The following is a 21,725-nucleotide window of genomic DNA, read 5'->3' as shown; positions in this document are numbered from 1 at the left end:
CAATCTGTATTGTTAAAAGCGCTATATAAATAAAGGTGACTATATCTTTATCCCGGTTTTCTTGTTTCTTTGCTAGTTTCGCTCTGTATCCTCCTGCTTGTAATACCTAGAGTATTAAAAGGTACACCATATTTTGCACTATATTGTTTGTGCACTATATTCCTCAACTATATTCCGTCTTCTGAAGCCATATAATGGATTTGCCTGATAAAGAAACTGAAATTTTAATTATGCAGAGAAAGCCTTCCCCTCTGCCAGTCTGTTCAGAAGAAGCTGTGTTGTGCAAGGTTTGACGTGAATGATGACAAACCTCGTTGGTATTGGACAGTGATGAATGCAGTCATGAATCATTTAACTTTGAAAGCTACTGCGAAAAGGCACTGTTTTGCTTCCATTTTGTTGCCTGTTTTAATTTGATATGTTTAATTAATTATTTTAAATTTTAAATTTATTTTATTATCTATTTATTTTATTAAATCGATGCCTTTGTTTCTGTAGCTAAATTCTGCTACAAAATAGTTTTTCTCCTCAATGACTATCCCTCATGCATGACTTTTTTAGTATTACTTGTTAAGGATAATAAACATACTCATTTTAAACTAAACTTAAAAGCTTAACATGTTTTAAACAGTTATAGCTGGCAGATATACAGTACAGTATGTCTTCGCCCCTAACCTTTACATTATAAACGCTCATTATGCTCCCACAGTCATCCAAATACTGTTTGAGGTCCCTCTCCTGGAAAAGACAGAGCACAAATTAATTAGAATTAGGTGGACAAAATTAGATGAATAAAATATATGCACGTCACCCACCAAGTACTCGAAGACTAGTGTAAGGCACTTCTCTGTGTGAATGATGTCGTGGAGGGTGACAATGTTGGCATGTTTCAAGTTCTTCAGAAGAGACACTGACAGAGAGAGAAATATCATCACATCAAATCAGCATCAATTAAAACATCACAAGAAGTGATCATTCTCTACACTTACAGCCTGGCACTGTTACTGTAGTCTACTAGGAAAATTGTGTTAAATAATCCCAAGAGCAATATACATGCATTAAGAATACTAGAGTCTTGAGTACACTTGTATATCTACCAAGTCACTAAATGCTATCTAGTCAAATTTTGGTTTTAATAATGGCCAAACACAAATAATTTTTTTTTTCCATAAACAAATCAGTCTCAGCTAGAAGCTGCATTGAACGGTACACTCTAAACACCAGCTTTATCTATGAGACTGAAGGCAAAACTCTCAGATTCTGCTGGTAAAATATCCCAAATCAAGATTAGACGGTAAATTATGGAGCATTATGGGTGGATGAACTAAGTTTGAGTTGTTGATCTGTTGTGGAAACAGATCTTATTAAAGTCTGTGAGAAGTGACCTACAAGCCAAATACCTATGGCAAGTACTTCAGAAAGCACAAGATGAAAACTGTATGCAGGATTCTTTGATGAATGATCAGGCATTCATTAGAAACTGATCCAAATTTCTAAAGACGTCTGTAAAGACATTTTTTTTTATTTTCAATCTATTTAATGCATCCTAAAAGCACTGTACCTTCTCGTATGGCGGTGCAAGGTGCGCCTTCTTCATACTCCAGCCTGATTTCTTTCAGAGCCACTAGATTATCCGTTAGTTTACTACGACCCTTAAACACCGTTGCATATGTGCCCTGCACACAGACAAACACATACAATATGCTGTTCAATGGCATTAATGATGTGTAATTGCCTTTGCATTTATATAAAAAGACAAGCTGTCAAATTATCAGAAAAGAACTAAGACTGTCTTAACCAGTGCTGGGGTAACACATTACAAGTAATGCCAGTTACGTAACCAGATTACTTTTTCAAGTAACTAAAACATTACTTTTTAATGTACAAGAAAATATCTGAGTTACTGTTTCCTCATTTATTGACCGGCAGCTCTCCTGTCGCCATGATGAGAGAAATCAGGAGCTGTGTGAATGTCAACATGCATTTACTCATCTCATTTGCACAAAAACAGATTCAGTATTCCTCAAAATTAATAAAAACTGTAAAAAGCAAACAGAATATTACGCAAACCTGCGATAATTAAATGTTAACACAAAACTATTTATGCATTTAATCCCATTTTATTAACCAATGTCTTTCCTTCTGACCTTCAATGATCCAATTCAACCATACTAATAAGCAAAAATGACTTTAGATAAACATTTGTTTACATTTTTGTGTGTGTGTGTGTGTGTGTGTGTGATTGAGAAGAATGCGTTGAAATTTCTTCCCTTGCATCCTATTCTTCATGCAATCTAGAACGGCAGCACAGCTGAAAGGTTTGTTTGAGCTTTTCACTTTTGGTTTGAAAGGCCTTTTACATTTGCCAAAAATAAAACTTCTTTATATTAAAAATAAACAAGCAATCCCAGGCTAGATGAGAAAAAGTAATACGAAAATAACAATGCATTACTTTCCACAAAAATTACACAATTAGTTACTTTTTTTAGGGAGTAATGCAATATTGTAATGCGTTACTTTTAAAAGTAACTTTGCCCAACACTGGTCTTAACACATTCTCCTAACAATATGATCAAAAGAAACAAAGCAACATAAGAATAACCCACTCCATTTACAACATTTTAAACACTACTATTCGAAGGTCAAACGCTCACGCATTTTATTCATTTAATTTGAAACTGTATCACAAACTGTGGTAACATTGTCTAGTGTGCAGAGGATTTGAGATGGTCAGTATCTCACCTCTCCCACTTTGTCCAGTTTGACATACGTCTCTAATTTGCCAAATCCGATTTCTGACTGAAAGGAAAACAAATCTCAGTAATTAGCTGGAAAGAGATGCATCATCAATAGGACTTTGTTAGCAATGCGGTTTCACTGAAAGACAAGGCATATGATTTTTTGTCTATGACATAATGTAAACATTAAAAGAAAGTGTAATGAACCTTAAGAGATCTGACTTTCAGAGTTCTTTGTGTTTATGTACTGATTTATTATATTTATGTACAAGAAGGAAGGAAGGAAGGTGCATAGAATAAATTCTATGAAACAATTAATATAACACTATTTTTTATACTACACTATTTTTCAGCATTAAGGCCTGTTCACACTAGCATGAAATTTCGGTGCGATTTTCGCATGCGATCAATGAAAAAAAAAAAGGGCAGAATGAAAATGCTATTTCACTCAGAAATACATCAGTACACAAGGACAACAGTATAATATGCTATTTGTTTCTGAAGATGATAATATACCCTATTTGTATTTTTTTTTTTTTGATTTTCTTATTTTTGTCTCAGTATTTGTGTATGACTGCTATTTGTTATAATTGCCTTAGTTGTTGTCATTGTTCAAAATGTTGAAATAAAAACACAAGGGCAGCACTGCAACTTTCTAATCTTATGAAAAAACAGCATTTACATGTTTTCAGACAGCCAGTAATGTTCTGCGTGACTGTCAGTACGTTTTTCCAGGAGCAAGAATCCCTGCAGCATTAGTCTGATGCATCAGGAAAGTATTTCACAAAGTTCAGCGTTCCAATATTCTACATCTCGAGGCAACACCAGCAAAACTAAATTTAATCTGTACTAAAACAAAACAGAGAACACCGATGAATGAGAGGCGGAAAAAAACACTCTTCCAAGTACCAGGATGACGGCTCCAAATATAGACAGGTAAACATTAGTCCTTCCATCCGTCTTTGGTCACTTACACTTAATGGTCGTGGGGCTCTTGCAACACTGAAGAACAAGACCATACAATGAATATGAAGGAGTAAGTACCAGCAAGGGGAGAACAATAACAATAATTAACAATAAGATTTATTTACATTTATTAAGGAAGAATTAAGGAAGACAGAATAAATATTGCTTCCCTTATGTGGCAACGCTACAGCGCCCTCACTGGGTTTAGATTTCCTCTTTGTGAGAAAATGTGAGGATTTTTACAATGTTCTTTTATTTTAACTGGTATGGAACACCCCTATTAAGTCAATTCCCAATGCATGTCCTGGCTCTGTGACTTGGGTGCTCTGGGAAGGCTGCTGGGTTTGGAGTTGTCTGGCTTGTATTTTTGGCAGACGCCACAGCTTGTTAGTAGACTACAGGTGAATGATGGTATTGTCATTGATTTGGGCTTCTGAAATTTTGGCTAATGTGCACTTATGCACACTTAGGATGGTTGATGGAGAAACAGGGTGAAGCTTCTATTTTTAGAGGCATGAAGATTTGTAATAACGTGAAGCCTTCAAATTCCATCCCTTCCAGGTAATGGCTCCACTTTTCCATAGTCCACACCACTGCTAAACACTTTTCAGAGGTGGAATAATTCCACTCTGTTGCCCATAATGCCTTTTAACTTTTATGTCACTAGCGTTTATGTGGACATGGAACGGTTGGAAAAACTTGGACTGGGTGAGGACCAGTGGATCTTGAAGATCCTGCTTGAGAGCATTCATACATAATATATTCATGTACATTTATTTATAAAAACAAAGCAAATCTTTCCACTCAGTTCTGTAAGAACCTTTTCCAAAAGCCTCTGGAATATGACAGCAGCATTGCAGAGTCCATACGGCATAGACTTGAATTGGTATAGCTGTTTAATTGTTATAAATACTGTAACTTCCTTACTCATCTCATCAATGTCCACCTGCCAGTACCCTGATTGCAGATCCAGCGTACTGAACCAGAAGGCCCCTTCTGTTGATTCAAGGATGTCAAGTATCAGTGGCATTGGGTACACATCAGTGATGGTCTTGCCATTGACTATTTGGTAGTCCATGCAGAACCTGTACGAACCATCAGGTTTGGGGACCACGGCCACAAGGGAGGACCATGGGAGAGAGGGAAGGCTCAGTGATGTTGATATCGTCTTTTAACACCTGGTCTACCTGTTCTTCAATTATTTTCTTTTTGATATTAAGTTTGGAATTTGATTGGCATGTCATTCCTTAGGATGATCTAGTGTCCTAGCCAAGCAATTATAGGTGATGTTAGGCAAGGTTGACGTTAATCTCTGTAACTCCTCCTAGTTGTCTGAATCGCAGATTGGACCAACTTCTGAAGTCAGGGAAGCTAGATTTGGAAATAATTCTACTGTAAAACAGCTCATGACAACAGTGTCATTATTCAGCACCAGTCAGTCCAGTGTTGATTCATTTTAGTTCAGTAACTGTGTAAAATGGAAAGGGTGATAGATGTATCCTCTCTCTTTGTTTTCAGGCCATAGAGGCTGGTTCTGACATTCAGGATAGCACCTATGGTACCAAGGAAATCCAAGCCTTTGGGCAGGAGTGTCAGGTGATTGTCCTTCATAATGTATGTGTCCACCTAACAGTCTGTACCCCTGCCATGTGTAGATAATGGACTTGTGTCTGGCTTGGTAAACCTTTCCATCAGCCATAATAAATCTTTGTGGAAAAAGAGCAGTGACTGATGGAGGGTCCTCACCTAGCTGTCTGTATAGGTGCTATTAGTGTGCAACATTGCTTTTATTGCCTTTTCTTCCACCATAATGGGCACCAGGAGTAGTGTTGTGAAATCATGATGTTGGTCTATGGAGACTCTGGTCAGGTTTTTGGAACAACTACGGTCAAACGGCTTCTTGTTTGTCTTCTCTATACTTTTTTGATTCCCCACCTCTTGTGAGTAGCCTTTCGCTCTTATGCAGTTCTTCTCCACCAAGGATTACATTTTTACCAATTCTCCCACTGTGTTCACTGAACCTCTTTGGGTGTCAGCAACCCTGGTGTTGATGTTATTGAGAATGCAGCTCACCAATTCCTCCTCTGAGATATCAGGTTTCCACTTCAATCAGAGGGCCCAGTAGTCCATAGCAAATGCTCTCAGCTGCCAGCACCCTCAACTTATCCTCTACATTCGTCAGGTTGTCATCTGGAAGAAAAGCAGCCATGAGAGCTTTTGAAAGATCTCAGATAGAAAGTGGCATACGCATAATACCAAGTTGTAGCTCTGACTGTTTTTAAATAGTAATTTTGGCAGCCCCTGAAATGGCATTTACCTAAGCAGTTTAAGTAAATACGCTATAGCACTCATTCAAGGATGTGCTTTTCATTGCTTAAACAGAGCAAGAACCTGAAGAGTGTTTGACTACAAGTCAGTCTGATTTTCTTCATCTGACTATCCCATTTCTCATCGCTAGGAAGCAAACAATCTATGACCGCCCTCTCAAGTTTCTCCAGGAATTCTTCATCCTTGCTAAGCCAGTGATCCATGTCAAGCCACCATCCACAACTTCCCTAAGACTGGTTTCCTAGTTAAAAGTACTGTGTATAGACTGTCCTTTTCTATTTTTGTTCAAGTTCAAGTTCAAATACTTTATTGTCGTTCTAGCCTTTCAACAAGTGTCCAGCAGAACGAAATTGCGTTTCTCCGAGCCCAATGCTCAATGTGCATAATAGTGCAAACATAATTAACAAAAAAAAAATCATAACATACATCATGACAACAAATAACATCATATACATTACTATACATCTTAAGGTAGTGCAAAAATGGATGTATTGCACATGATTACACTATGAGTGTATAATCAATACTGCTCAAAAATGTCAGAACAGAAGAAATCACATATATGATTCAACCAATCTGTACATATATAACAGCAGTCCATCAGGTAGCAGCATAGGGAAGAATAACATAAATGAATCAATCAGTCCATACCTATGTATTCAACAGTCCATCAACCAGTATATCTGTATATGTCAATGTGAATTGAGCAGTCTAATAGCTTGTGGAAAGAAGCTATTTCTGAATCTGGCAGTCTTGCATCGCATACTTTGATAGCGTTTGCCAGAAGGCAGAAGGGTGAACAGTCCATTGGCAGGATGGGTGGAGTCACTGATTATTTTGGAGGCTCTACTAAGGCAGCGTGTCAGATGTAATTCCTGTATAGATGGTAGAGAGATCCTGATGATTTTCTCTGCTGTCCTTACCACTCTCTGGATAGACTTCTTGTCTGCAGCCGTACAGCTACTAAACCAGACTGAGAGGCTGCTGGTCAGAATACTCTCTATTGTGCCTCTGTAAAAGGTTGTAAGGACAGGAGGGGGAAGGTTTACTCTCCTCATCAGCCTTAGGAAGTGCAAACGCTGCTGAGCCCTCTTTACCAAGGAGGTGGTATTAGTGGTCCATGACATGTCTGCAGTGATATGCACCCCCGGAAACTTGGTGCTTCTGACTGACTCTACAGTACCGCCATTAATTGTAAGTGGATTATGAACGGTCTGTTTCCTCCTGAAGTCAACAGTAATCTCTTTTGTCTTGCTGACATTCAGTGACAGATTGTTGTTGTGACACCAGATGACAAGCTGGTTAACTTCCTCTCTATAGGCTGATTCGTCCTCGTTGCTAATGAGGCCCACCACTGTTGTGTCATCTGCGAATTTAATGATATGATTCGAGTCATAACTGGCACAGCAGTCATGAGTCATCTAGGTAAACAACAGTGGGCTCAAAACACAGCCCTGAGGGACCCCAGTATTCAGGATGATGGTTCCGGAGGTTTTGTTTCCAACTCGTACTTTAAGGGCCAATAAATACATCTTAAGTAGCTCAATCCCTGTCTACATTGTTTGGACATACGCAACAATCACCAGAAAACGTTTATCATCATCCTCAGATAGTTCATTGTCTGAATTCTGGTTTAGCATCTGCCATGTGAAGCCGCATAAGTTGGGAGCTCTGCAAACCGTTTTTTAAACATTTAAATACAGTGTTATTTTTGCCCCTCGTGCATTTGTAAGATTGTTCATTGTCTGAAATATACAGAGAAATAATCAGAAATTATTTCTGCTGCAGTATTGCGTCTTGTGACAAACAGTCCTGTAGAAAAATTCACATCATGTCTATTGCTTGTAACAACCCTTTGTTAATTTCTGGCTTCAGATCAAATCACAACAGCGTATCCAGCGTGACGCAGCTGACACAGAACAGCATACGCTGTTTACAGGGTGATGCGGAGGAGACGCATTGTTGAATAAAGTCTTTTTTTTTCTTTTGCACACGAAAAGTATTCTCGTAGCTTTGTATAATTGCGGTTGAACCACTGATGTCACATGGATTATTTTACAGATCTCCTTGCTACGTTTCTGGACTTGGGAACATTTCAGTTGTATTGCTGTCTATGCAGGGTCAGACAGCTCTCAGATTCCATCAAAAATAACTTAATTTGTGTTCCGAAGATGGAACGAAGGTCTTACGGGTTTGAAATGACATGAAGGTGAGTAATTAATGACAGAATTTTCATTTTTGGGTGAACTAACCCTTTAAATACAAAAAGGCAATACACTGTTGTGTGTGCATGTATTCAAAGTTTCTCAAAAGTCCATTATACAGTATATACAAATACTTTCTGGGGACCAAGGATCCCTGGAGTGTTTATCTGATGCATCAGCATTCAGTCTTCCAGTACTCCACAACAAAGCAATGGACACACGCTATTACACACCAGCTAAAGAAAACGTAATCCGTTCTCGCCAATCGACAAAAACGAAACAGAGAAAAAAAAAATGAGTACCGGGATGTCAGCTCTAAATGTGGACAGGTAAACATTAGTCCTTCCGTCTTTGGTCATGTAACCACAGGAAGACAGGAAGTCTCATATTTATTAGAGAATACAATTAGTTTTATGTAACCGTTTATGTAGCAACTCCGGGCACGACCAAAACCGTGACTCTTATTAATTGGCCGGTTTTAGTAGTTTTTTAACAATGGAAAAGAGAAGACTCCTCTCCATTAAAAAAAAAAAAAACAGTTCATTCAAATTAAAATGTTTATCACACACAATTTTGCACCAATCATTCATCTTCGTGTGAACAGACCTTGAAATTGGTGTAACTTGCCTAATGCAAAAAAAATTTAAAATAAATAAAATGTTAAGAAGTTTTATGATCCACTTACAAAAACCAATCACTCTAAACATCCACATATCATAATCTTACCTTTAAGGTCAAAGCATTTATTTAAATCAAAATTTAAGACCAATCAACTGCAACACCTGACTCTTAATGTGGAGACACTGTATGAAAATGTAAAAAATTTATTTAAATTATTTTTATGCAAAAGAGCCCTTGATTGTACTTCTATTGTCTGTTTTTATTTGATTTTAAAGGAACCTTTGCTATTTTCCAAATTGTTAATTTTGCAACAATTGACTGACAATAATTCACTACCATTCTGAAGACCAGACCTCTAAATAGTATATTTGATACAAATTGCCTGAATAATTAACACCATGATCAATCTTAATTTCATAATGATTAAAAAAACACCTTGCCTTTCATCTGCCACTTATTTTAAACGTATAAACAAATATATTAATTTCAATTTGTCAATACTAATATTCTTCAATCCTCAAGGTAAAATTCAAGATTATGACAATTATCATATCAAATAATGCCCTTCAAAACAAGACAGAACAGATCTCGATATATACAACGTATAGAACTGAAATACATTCTAAAGATCTGATGATGTCAAATTAATAGATCATGACAAAGAAAAACTCACAAGTGATGTTCTGCGAAATCTTCGACTTAGAGGTTTGTCAAATGGGGGGCTGTTTTTTGCAAACTTCTTCAGGTAACCTTCTGGTAAACGAATATCTGCTGGCAGCGAGAGACGTTTATTGATATCCTGAAAAGGAAATGGAAGGGAAGGAAATAAATAATGTGCCAAAGAGCAGTTGATTGGGGCAGCACTCTTGATGAATATATCTTAAAGGAATGCTGATGGAAGTGCACTTATACAACTTTATTGTGAGCACACATTAGCAAAAACTATGATCAAAGAAAGACAATGAAAGGCTGCTAACAAACAGTAGCCAATCCTGTGTGGAAGCTCTCGAGAGGGACAAACATCAGTAAATTCTGCTGTAAAGTCATTCATACAAAGAACAACACAAAAGAGTGTGAAAAGTGCATTCACTAAGGAATGAAGTGTTGATTGAACTGGTTAAACTAAAATATCAAAAAACACTGGACTAAAGCTGGGCACTAACAGACAAGCTATTGATGCATAAATGTGGCCTCTCTGGTGGGGAAGGAGTGGGAGTTGGAACAAGAAGTTGAGAAATACCAGCTATATATATTTGGCCTCACTACACACAGAGCCACGGCTCTGGAAGCAAACTCCTGGATAGGGGTTGAACTCTCTCCATCTATGGAGTTGACCAGAGTGAGAGGTGCGAACAGGTGTGGGAATCACAAGTCTGCAACTCAACGCCATTGTTTTGGGGTTTAGCCCAATGAATGAGAGGGTTGCCTCAATATGACCCAGTGAAACAGAGGGGAAGACTCTTACTGTGTTCTGTGCTTATATCTGGCCTTCTTTAAGACCATGGGTGGGGCCCTGTAAAGGGTACCACCTTGTGAATCCATAGTATTGATGGGCAACTTCAACACTAATGTTGGTGACAAAAGACGGATCTGGAGGGCAATAAATAGAAAGAACAACTTGCCTGATCGAACCTGAGTGCTGTTTCGTTGTTGGACTTTTGTGCATGGCATTGGTCATAACAAACAACATGTTCGAACATATGGTGGTTCATACGTGTACCTGGTACAAGACACCTTAGGCTAAAGGCTGGCAATCGAAATGGGAAACCCAAACAAATCAAGCGTGTGAACTGGGACCTTCAGCAAAAAATCCTGTCAGAAAGTCCTTTACCTCTGTAGGAAACTTTTTCCTCGTCGAAGCAGAGACCAGGAGACTCTTGGGTATCTTCAGCAGAGTTCTTTATTGAGAACGCGCTGTGTGGCGCTGCAGTCATCGAAAGTCTGACTAAGGCAGTGATACATTGTAGTTTATATACATTTTAAGGGGGAGGGATACATTCAGTAGCGGTGGAGACAATCTAACCCATAGCATGTAAATGAAGTACAGGCAATCAGCCCGACACCGGCATTTTCCCAGCCTTGATCTCATCAGCATAACAGTGTCATTCAAATGCATAGGTGCTAATCCAATCAGTCTGACAGTCCTAATTCAATCAGTATCATTTGACTAACAATAAGAGAACAGGAACAGACAGGAACCTCTTGCTACACTTTGCTTAAGATAATCATTTGTCTGATGTAATTTACCTTAAATGCTAAATACAATGTACTTCACCTTAGTTTTTCATGTGATGCTATGTCAGAACATAGGATCAGCATATTTTAAACAGATTCTTAAATTTGTAATCCCACACCTCCCACCTCGAGAGGAGCTATTCTTTTATCCCAAGGAAAGCTGGAGAAATGGAGTCAGAGTGGGTACAGTCCTTTACTGCAGAAACAGCTGTTCTGTGCTGTGGCTGGAGGGTGGTTGTTGATGCCTGTCATGGCAGCAACCCAAGAATACATCAGTGGACATGAACAATAAGGGAGGCCATTAAGCAGAAAAAGGAGACCTTTTGGGATTGATTAGCCTGTGGTTTCAGCAGGCTAGGAGGACTGCAGAAGCAAAAAAACAGGTATAGGAAGAGCTCTGAGAAGCCATACTTTTAGCTGGCCTCAAAGAGTTTCTGGCAAACCATCTGATGGCTTATGCAGGGGAAGCCTGGGCTGGTCTAGGCTGTTGTAATTCAGGACAGGAACTTGCTGACCTCACCTAGCAATATATATATTGGAGGTGGACGGAACACTATAAAGATCTTCTGAACACAGAGGTCTTCCCCTCACAAGTAGAGGGCTAGAGGACTTGGGGGAGTCATAGCCCAGTTTCCAGAAAGAAGTCATTGAAGTAGTTAAAAGGATCAAAAGTGGCAAAGCACCGGGGTGGATGAGATTTGTTCTGAAATACTGAAGGATTTGGATATAGTCAAACTGTGCATGAGAATCAAGGAGAGGGCCTGGCAAAAGGCAAACCGGTGTGGTGGTTCTTTTATTTTAAAAAGGTGAATGGAGGGCGTTTCCGATTATCAAGGCTTCATGCTTCTCAGCCTACTTGGGAAAGCCTATGCCAGAGTGCTGCAAAGGCATTCTGTCCCAGAACAGTGGAACAGATCTTTACCCTAGTAAGGATCCTGTAAAGGGGCATGGGAGTTTGCTTATCCAGTCTACATGTTTTGCAGACTTGGAGAAGCCCTATGACCATGTTTCTCGGAGTGTCTTGAGGGAGTCACTCTATACAATCAGTGCAAGAGCTGTGTCTATATTCTTAGCAGTATGTCCCAATCCCAGTAAGTGTTGGATTCTGTCAGGGCTGCCCCTTGTCTCCGATCCTGTTTGTGGTATTCATGGACAGGATCTCAAGGTGCAGCCAAGTGTCAGAGCGTGTCCAGTTTGGGGGCCTTAAGGTGGCATTGCTGCTGTTTGCAGATGATGATGTTCTGATGGCCTAAACATCCTGTCCAAATAACAGATGTTACCCTTTAAATTATATAGTAAATAATACTGTTAATATGAAAGTTCAAAATTAAACATAACCTTTTTTTTCTTATTCATAAATCACCTTTTCCCTGATCTTTTCACATATAAGAGGCAAGGCTCGAAATTGCGACCATTTTGGTCGCATATGCTCCCGAAATTTTATCTGTGCGACCTCAAAATATATTTGGGAGCATTTGTGCGAGTGCATATAATTGTTGTCGTGCGACCCGTTTTCATTTCTCTAAAAAACGTTCACAGTTATATGCCTTCTGTGTGCTGATACGGTGACCGTCTGCCGTTCTATCAAACGTTACATAACTTCATCTTTACATTCTTAAATTTAATGCAGATTTTAGATTGGTTACTATTAGCTGTCAGTCACTGCTTTCAGCTGTCAGGTGACAGGGAGCTAATGCAAAGGGCTGAAGAAGAGAGACAATGAAAAGAACACTGACAGATTTCTTTTGTAAACCACCTAAAGTTAAAAATAATGGTGCTGGTGATAGCGATCATGTGGTGAATGTTGATCCACCAGCCGAATAGAAGGCGTACAGTTTTCGGAGAGAGTGGTTGAAAGACTTCTAGTGGCTCCGCTATGAAAATGGTTCTATTCTCTAAAAACGTTCAGAGTATGTGCCTTCTGAGTGTTGATACGGTGACCTGTCTGCCGTTCTATGAAACGTTAAGCTACATAACAAAATTAAACTTCATCTTTACATTTTTAACTTTAATGCAGATTTTAGGTTGGTTAATATTAGCTGTCAATCACTCAGTCGCTGCTTTCCGCTGTCAGGTGACAGGGAGCTGTAAAATACACCATCCTAACCCTCGGCAAAGAAGAGCTTAACTTTAGGTTATTTACAAAAGAAATCTGTCAGTGTTCTTTTCATTTTCTCTCTTCTTCAGCCCTTTCTTTTTCTCACAGTAGTTAGCGGAAAGCAGTGACTGAGAGATTGACAGCTAATATTAACCAATACAAAATCTGCATTAAAGTTAAGAATGTAAGGATAAAATCTGTTAATATATAATTTGTAGTTGTGGTGCTCCTAAATTTTTGGTGAGTGCTCCTAAATTTTTGCTGGTGCTCCTAACTTTTTGAAGTTGGGAGCACCAGTGCTACCAAGTAAAAAAGTTAATTTCGAGCCCTGAGAGGTCATTGTACTTTAAAAACATATTGTATGCTTCAGAACTCAAAACTTCCTTGTTAAAACAGTTATTCAAAAAAATATATATACAACAAAAATATACAGAAATTTGACCCCCTTTGGCACTAAGGAACCATAGGTTTGCATGCTGTGAGTTCCTCCAGGGAAAATAGCAGAACACCTTGTTTGAGATATAGCATGTGCTTAACTTAACTTATCATTTGGGCACAACATTAAGTGTATGTCTACCTGTTGGAATGTTTGTTTATTACTCACTTGAGATTGTACATGCATTACCTCATTAGAGATGCGCTGCTGAAGGTTGCGCATACGCACTCTAACAGGACTCTGAACTTCATCAGAAGAGGTTCCTGAAGCTTGATCACTTTCTCCATCTGACCACATTTTATGATGAACTACACCTGTAAACACACACACACACACACACACGTTTATTAACTCTGATTTCTTGAATTTTATTTTACTGCACATCACATATGTGAAAAAAATAAAAACCATAACCATGTACATATTAGGTACACAAAAGTTTAGGTATCTGGAGCATAGACAGGCAACTCCAGTCCTGGAGTGCATTTCCCAAAAGCAACTATGGTAGCAAGTTCCGTCATTACCGATAGATGTCCTGCAGAGTTTAGCTCCATCCCTAATCAAACACATCTGAAAAATTGAACCTTAGTCATCAAGATTGCTTGAAAATTGCAGACAATTGTGTTTGATTAGTGACAGAACTAAACTCTGCAGGACAGTGGCCCTCCAGAACCAAAGTTGCCCATCCCTGATCTGGAGTAAAAAGGGACATTCACACAGTGACTGAGTTGCAATGACAAAGCAACTGGAAATCATTCATTTCTGAGAGTTGGCAACTTGAGGCAACATGAGCAACAGAGGCTGTTGGAAATATCATAAAGATGAGTAGCTGGGTTGAACACTTTATAAGAACCTTTTAGATAGTTGTGACCTACTCACCCTAGTTTAGGACTTACTCAATGCAGAAATAGGCATACATCAATAAAATGCAGCTAGGCCCCTGGCTCTGATGGGAGTTTTACAAAGTATGTTTTATAAAGAATTCAATGATTTTCTGTGCCCCTATATTTTCTAAATGTACAGGTGCATCTCCACAAACTGATCACCTCCATGCCACGCCATATTGAGGCAGTAATTAAAGCAAAAGGAGCCCCTACCAAGTATTGAGTACATGTACAGTAAATCAACATACTTTCCAGAAGGCCAACAATTCACTAAAAATGTTTTTTTTATTGGTCTTATGCAGTATTCTAATTTGTTGAGAATTGGTGGGTTTTTGTTAAATGTGAGCCAAAATCATAACAATTAAAAGAACCAAAGACTTAAACTACTTCAGTCTGTGTGCATTGAATTTATTTAATACACGAGTTTCACAATTTGAGTTGAATTACTGAAATAAATGAACTTTTCCACGACATTCTAATTTATTGAGATGCACCTGTACTGTAGCGAAAATACTGTCCAATTCAATATTGTCCAAATAAGTGGAGAACTGAGCTCCACGTGTCAAACGCAGTCAGTGAAGGTGAACACACATACAGAATAGGGAGCATTCTGAGGTTGTCATCTAGTCCTAAATAGGAACCGATCTTTGGAGAAGTTGTTCATTTATTCCCAAAAGTGGGCTAAAATATTGTGGTGGTTTTTGTATGGGATGGTAAACATTGTAAACATTCCCAACCCTGTGATATTCCGTTTTTTTGGATGACCAGATCTACATCAATCAACAAATCAACAAATTTTGGAAATAAGTAAATTATAAGAAGGTGGTGTTATGTGCCACCATGTTGCCTAATGATGAAATGGAAAAAGAACAGTTTTGTCCAGTGTTGGATATTTACTGCTGGTTTTTATTGTTATATTTGCAAAATCATTAACACGGTGAATGTGCCCAAATTAACAAGTGTTGTCCTAAAACTGTAAGAACTCAACACACTTTGTGTCCTTTTTAACATATCCTTTCTGAGAGCATTCATGCATCTGTGTGAACAATATTCAGTGTACAAGTGCTTCCTTTAAATGACTGTGTGAATGTGTTTGTATGCATAGTTTCTGTAAAACTTTGTTCTCACCACTGTCTCGTGACAAGGGAAGCTCATCCAGTCCGGTATGTTCAGGAAGCTCTGAGAGACTCTCGTCCACACGCCGTACACTTTGCAAGCTCATGGACAGGCGCTTTTTCATTATCTTCATGCGGTCCATCAAAACTTCACTCTGCCCGCAACCTAAAGGATACTTTGGGTTCAGGTCACATATGCACATTCAATAGCTGCATCTTATAGAACATCATGGGTGCTATTTTATGAGCGTTTAAATGCAGTACTATGCAAAAAACTCATACATGTAATGTCACTGAGCAGGGCTAAAGAGGTTTGGGATTTCTGAGCAAACACATGCTAAATCTTAGGCATAAGTGTGTTTGTGAAATCAAGCAAAGTGCAAAGACCATTTGTGTTTTAGCAGAACTGTAGCTTCAAGGGACATGTTTGACTTTTTTTATGTTTGAAGTTTTGCTGTGTCACAATGCAATATGTTGTGGCTCTAAGATATTATTTTAAGGCCACAAGGCTTTGTCAACATAATGGCATCTTTATATCATGTCCACACAGTGTGAAGTCATGGCCTCAAGATCCTGTCAGTGTGCTGAAACAATGTGCAGATTAATGGGTTGATGTTCTAAAAAACTTCTTTAGCAACTCCCTGAAGCTAGGGCTGTCAAAAAAAAATCGAATTTAAAATATTCGTCGAATTTAAAATAAAAATCCACATTCGAATGCAAAAACGTTGCATGTGAATTTTAGGTGTGCGTTAAGGAGGCAGCCTTATCAGTGGCACACGAGATGCGATGACGATGTAAGTGTCATTGCATTTTAATGTTTTTGTTAGCCTATCCAGTTGAAGCCACTAGATTGTAGCGTTGTTAACACTAGCACTGTTAATTACAAATATTGCGTGAAAAGAGAACATCAATGCGGAGAAGATCTTGTTTACGTCAAAACTGAAACCAAGCCGTTCACTCAGAACGCATATTTCGCGCATTTTCTAGAGGGACATCCATCACCGTCGCACTCGCGTCTCACACAAAAGAAGCTGCATGTTTAGAAAACCATGTAAAATTAATGCAAGTTCAGCTTTGAAAAAACATATCTCAAGACTTAATGGCGGGTTTTTTCCCCATCCCACTGCAACTTTTTTTTTTTAAGATTTATTTTTGGCGTTTTTGCCTTTTATTGATAGGATAGTAGTGAGACAGGAAGCAAAGTGGGAGAGAAAGGGGGGATGGAATCGGGAAAGGTCCGTGAGCCGGGACTCGAACACGGGACGCCCGAAGCGCAATGGCACTACATGTCGATGCGCTGCCCACGAGGCTATTGGTGACGACTCAACTCGTGTTTTTAAATGAAAATTTTACTCAGTGTGATTGGCTTTTGGCCCTTTGTATAAAACTATGCATACATGCGGTTTTGTTTATAGTTGTTTAAGCAACTTAATTATAATTGGTTTATAAACATTATTTTAAACATTATGCACTTTTTTTCACAGATAGTCATGTCATCTTACGCTTTGAATAAACATGCATTAGTAATATATTGCTCGATGCGCCCTCTTGTGGCCTCAGGAGAGAAGCCAAAAGCGTTTCTTAACCCTAACTGAAATTATGCATTTTTAATTTGAATATAATTGGAATTTTGATAATATTTAAGTAAAAAATTTGAATTGAGTTTTTCAGCCATTTTGACAGCCCTATCCTGAGCAGTCATTCCCGTCTGCTTCAAATCCACCACCATCATACAGGTTCCAAAAAAGTTCACTGTGACCCACATCAATGTTCAGCATTCAACACAATCAATCCTCAGAACCTCACAGAGAAACTGAGCTCATTCAACATCAGCACCTTCCTTTGTAACTGTATCCTGAACAACAATATGTCTCTTGAATGTTGACAAAACAAAATAAATAATCCATTGATTTCAGGAAGTCCCACAGCATTGACCTTCCACTGCACATCAATGTGTCTCCTATAGAGACAGTCAGGTGCAACGAGGTTCTGGGTCTGCACATCACCGACAATCTAACTTGGTCCCTCAGTACCACTTCACTGGCCAAGAAAGCACAGAACTGTCTCCACGTTTTGCAGCGGCTAAGAAGGGCAAGCCTCCTTCCATTCTGACCATGTTTTACAGAGGAACCATCGAGAGCATATTAACTTCATGCATCACTGTTTGGTTTGGCAGCTGGAATGCTTCACAAGGCCCTGCTATGCATTGTAAGAACTGCAGAGAGAATTACTGGAACATCTCTCCCTACCAATTCAGACATTTATCAAACGCGCTGTGTGTACAAGGCCCGCAGCATCACAAAATATCCCACCCAGCCCTCCCACAAACTCTTTGCTCTTCTCCCATCCCACAAGAGGTTCCATACCATACAGCTCATCACAAAAAGATTATGCAACAGTTTCTTTCCACAGGCTGTCAGGCACCTCAGTTCCCTAACACCATCCACCTTAAGGAGAAAGACTGTTGCACTGAGGCTAACTGCAATAACTACATAAGCATTTACACTACAGCCAGTACTTGGCACCACAAATCTATTTTCATCTGTATAATATGATATTTTATTAATACTTCTTACTACGTACTGTGTCAGTAAATTACTATAACAAAAATTGCTATGTGCACTTTAATACTTCAGGTATTCTTACCACTGCAAAAATCATCTGTGACTTTTTGATTCCATCACCATCATATTTTTTTCCTGACCCACAATCCCCACTGTCTTTATTATTATTTTTTGTCCTCTAAGTATATCTTTTGCAGTCTGATGTTTACAGTTAAGTAATTGTTTTATTGACCATGAGTCCTTACAATGTTATTGTAATTTTTTGAAAAAACTGCACTGCACACTTAGTGAAACAACATTTAGTTCCACTGTATTTCACTGCATATATATGTATATGTCTGGAACAACAATAATCTTTAATCTCAAATCTATGTTGCAGGAATAACATTCTTTTCTCGTGGTCACGAGAAAAGTTTAAAGTGTAGGACCTTACAGAAAATCAGGCAGTGATGACATGATCAGAACTGTGCTGAAATTCCACAAGAGGCCAGAATTGACACTCCAGGACCATAAAAATAAGAGACCCTGTCAATGTACTACCAGCAAGTGTGAGCTAACCAGTTACTCCTTTATAGAAGATTGTATGAACCTTGACACAATTAGTAAAAGCTCACTTTAATGTTTTGTCAACTTTAGGTGGGTTAACCCAAGACAAATGGGCCCAAAGACGTACTGCCACTGCCCCCTAGCCTGCACATACACCTGCCACAGACCCCTAGTCAGACGATCAGAAGACTAGTTTGCTTTCACCCAGTTCCCTGGCCCTTATTCCTCAGCTGGTTCTACCTGGGATACATGTCTCCACCCAGGTCCCAAATACTTTCTCCTCCACCGACTTCACCAGGGTCTTTAACAGCTCCTCTGACTCCAACTCATCCTCCTGTTCTGCTGGTTCTCCCTAGTCCTCCAGTTTCACCAGCATGACCACGGTCTTCTGGCCAGCCAGATCCACTGTGTTCTTTGGATTCCTGGCATAAGCCTAGGACTTCCACGGGCCCTGGCGTTTCTGCCATAGTCATCTGGAAACAGGCCCTCTCCCACTCTGTGGTCTTGGCCTTCCTTCCCTCCCTCCAAATCACATCATCACCTCCTTCCACCTGGACTTTTGTTATGTTGGCCACCAGCTGCATTAAGTACTACATAGAATCTCATCCAGAGTTACAGTGTTACCCCTCTTTTCCAGCAAGGCACTTGCAAGTTCTTGAACATGTCTCCGGGGACACATGGTTACATGTGGTTTGCCACTGTAAGGATGATCAGCTATCCTTCCTGTCTCCCTGTAGCGCTGTCTTACATTATAACTTACATTACAGACACTGCAGTTTATTGTTTTGGACTCATCTGCAGTCCTCACACATCCCTGCAGCAGGACTATTGCCATGTTCACGAAGGTGAGCAGGAACCCTAGGCATCTTTCTTCTGGTGTTTTCCTACTGACTTCTGATTCAGTAGGAAGGTCTTTTTACTCTCCTAAGTTATTGGAACTGTGACCTTGCCTACTGCCTATAACCTATGCCCAGTGACCAGCTGGTCAGTCTCACGTCTTGACGATTCTGAGCCGGTCCGTTTTGACATCACAGCTATGCTCACATCCGCATAACGTGTAGTCTGCGTGGAAGTTCTTCACTATGAGTGAAGAAGACAGAGTTCGCAGTTTATAATATGTGTAGGGCCGAAGTAATCCGTGGGGAACCACAGGGCTAGATTAACGCTCGTCTGGGACAAGTAGATTTTCTTAAAGGAGCAAGTGAGAGAGAATTTTACTTGCTCGTCCAGACAAAAAGCCTGATTAAAAGTTCAATAACAAAAATAATTAGGGAAGCACTGAAACTTGGCCATCAAAAATTTTTGCCTGCAAATTATTCCGATTTTATTGCATTCAGTGTAAAAGGAGACTGATAATGTCGTCCCAGATGAAGCTTGTGCAGCCTGAGTTAGAGAAAGAGAGACTCGTTCAAAAATCAAAACAAATGAGCTCAACAGCACACACAAATTAACTCAGAAAGTTATAGAAGCATACTGCGGTACAAAAGAATATATTTATAATATATAATATAGGTAAACAACACTACACGACAAAGATGATTCCCCAAATATTAGCACTAATGCAATGTGACATTAATTTTATAAAATAGTAATTCAATAAACAATAAGTTAAAATTAAGTGACTTATATTTTAGACACAATATTGACTGTTTTTGCACAATTTTGCTCATTAAAATAGTTCCAATCAAAGCCACAGCAGAATTGTTGTTTGTATCCGAGCAACACACAGTGTCATTACTTTATGAATCCATGTTTTTGAACGAATCAAGTGAGTCAATGATTCAAAATCAATTCATAAAGACAGTTATGCTTGGTACGCACTAAAAGAGTTTGAAAATCTTATAAGATTTTAAAAATGTGAGAGACCACAAGCATGAGGACAAAAAATCCTAGATTTAACCGTTTTGCTCCTATAGTGTGTGGTGTGACAAAGACGGCACACCACACACCAACAGATTTTCAAGGGGAGAAATCGGCCCAAAATCAGCTTGATTATCTTATGGTGTCTACCCAGCATTACTTGCCTCATTTCTAAATGAATCAGCCATTTGAACAAATCAGTTGAATGAATGACTAAATGACTCGCTCATTAAAACAGTAATTTGCCACCACCTGCTGGTGGTTTGGTTTCATGTTTAAAAGTATCATTGCATTTTTTTCTCAACATTTCTTATTTGTATTTTCAAAAAATATTTAAAACAGTATTATTAGGCCTGTCGCAATAATCAATATATCGACTTATCGCACAATATATGTACATGACCTCAATAATTTTTGGTGACGCAATATATTGTCCATTATATTCGTATAAAAATTAATGTCACCGTGTTTTTTAAATTCCACTTGCACCTGTGTCTTTTGCAGCTTCTCATAAATATTCAAATTTTAAAAATGCTTCTACAAACAAAGTTTAATCTGCAAATATGGCCTTGTTTAGGGATCTGTGCCTTTGTGCATACGGACACCTGACTGCTAAGTAGGGATTGACATCGTTTATCGCATTTATTTCTGGGGCAATATATCGCACAACAAAAAGTTGTTATCGTGACAGGCCTAAATATTATAACATTATTTATGTTAATTTTGCAGTGTAAATGCATTTATGGCGCCTCAGCTTCATCAAACAGACTGTGTAAATACATCTAATGCCACTTCAGATGCAGCTTCTGTTTCCTCTGCTATTTAAAGGTGGAGTTTGTTGATACTGATTTCATTTGAATGGTAACAACTCTACAGTTTCTTATTATTATAACTTAATTAATTGAAACAATGTTAGAATTTGATATAAAAGATAACACATTTAATACGGTTAGGGGAAAAAATGGAGTAAACCATTTATAAACATAGTGGGAAATGACATCTGTTTTGTTATATACAGCAACTCATTTTCAGTTAACTGTTATTTCTACTAGAGCCCGACCGATATGGGTTTTTTGGGGCCGATACCGATACCGATATTAGGGAGTAAAAAAAAGGCCGATACCGATATA

At 38.7% G+C, this 21,725-nt stretch overlaps 1 protein-coding gene across 2 annotated transcripts in view; it reads right to left on the bottom strand.

Annotated features, from left to right (window-relative positions):
- Positions 1-21,725, bottom strand: part of LOC107663588 (cyclin-dependent kinase 16) — a 48,698-nt gene that overhangs the window by 16,102 nt on the left and 10,871 nt on the right. For both annotated transcript variants that reach the window (XM_016453818.1, XM_016453820.1), the window contains exons 2-8: positions 15,639-15,791; positions 13,816-13,940; positions 9,531-9,656; positions 2,743-2,799; positions 1,562-1,676; positions 816-910; positions 676-738 (exon numbers count right to left, since the gene is read on the bottom strand). In XM_016453818.1, the coding sequence (XP_016309304.1) occupies positions 676-738; positions 816-910; positions 1,562-1,676; positions 2,743-2,799; positions 9,531-9,656; positions 13,816-13,940; positions 15,639-15,768 (711 nt within the window). In that variant the 5' untranslated portion in view covers positions 15,769-15,791. The remainder of the gene's footprint in view (positions 1-675; positions 739-815; positions 911-1,561; positions 1,677-2,742; positions 2,800-9,530; positions 9,657-13,815; positions 13,941-15,638; positions 15,792-21,725) is intronic.

The sequence above is a fragment of the Sinocyclocheilus anshuiensis genome, unplaced genomic scaffold, assembly GCF_001515605.1.
Source record: "Sinocyclocheilus anshuiensis isolate Anshui unplaced genomic scaffold, SAMN03320099.WGS_v1.1 scaffold127, whole genome shotgun sequence".
NCBI lineage: Eukaryota > Metazoa > Chordata > Actinopteri > Cypriniformes > Cyprinidae > Sinocyclocheilus > Sinocyclocheilus anshuiensis.
This window is presented reverse-complemented; position numbering and strand designations above follow the sequence as displayed.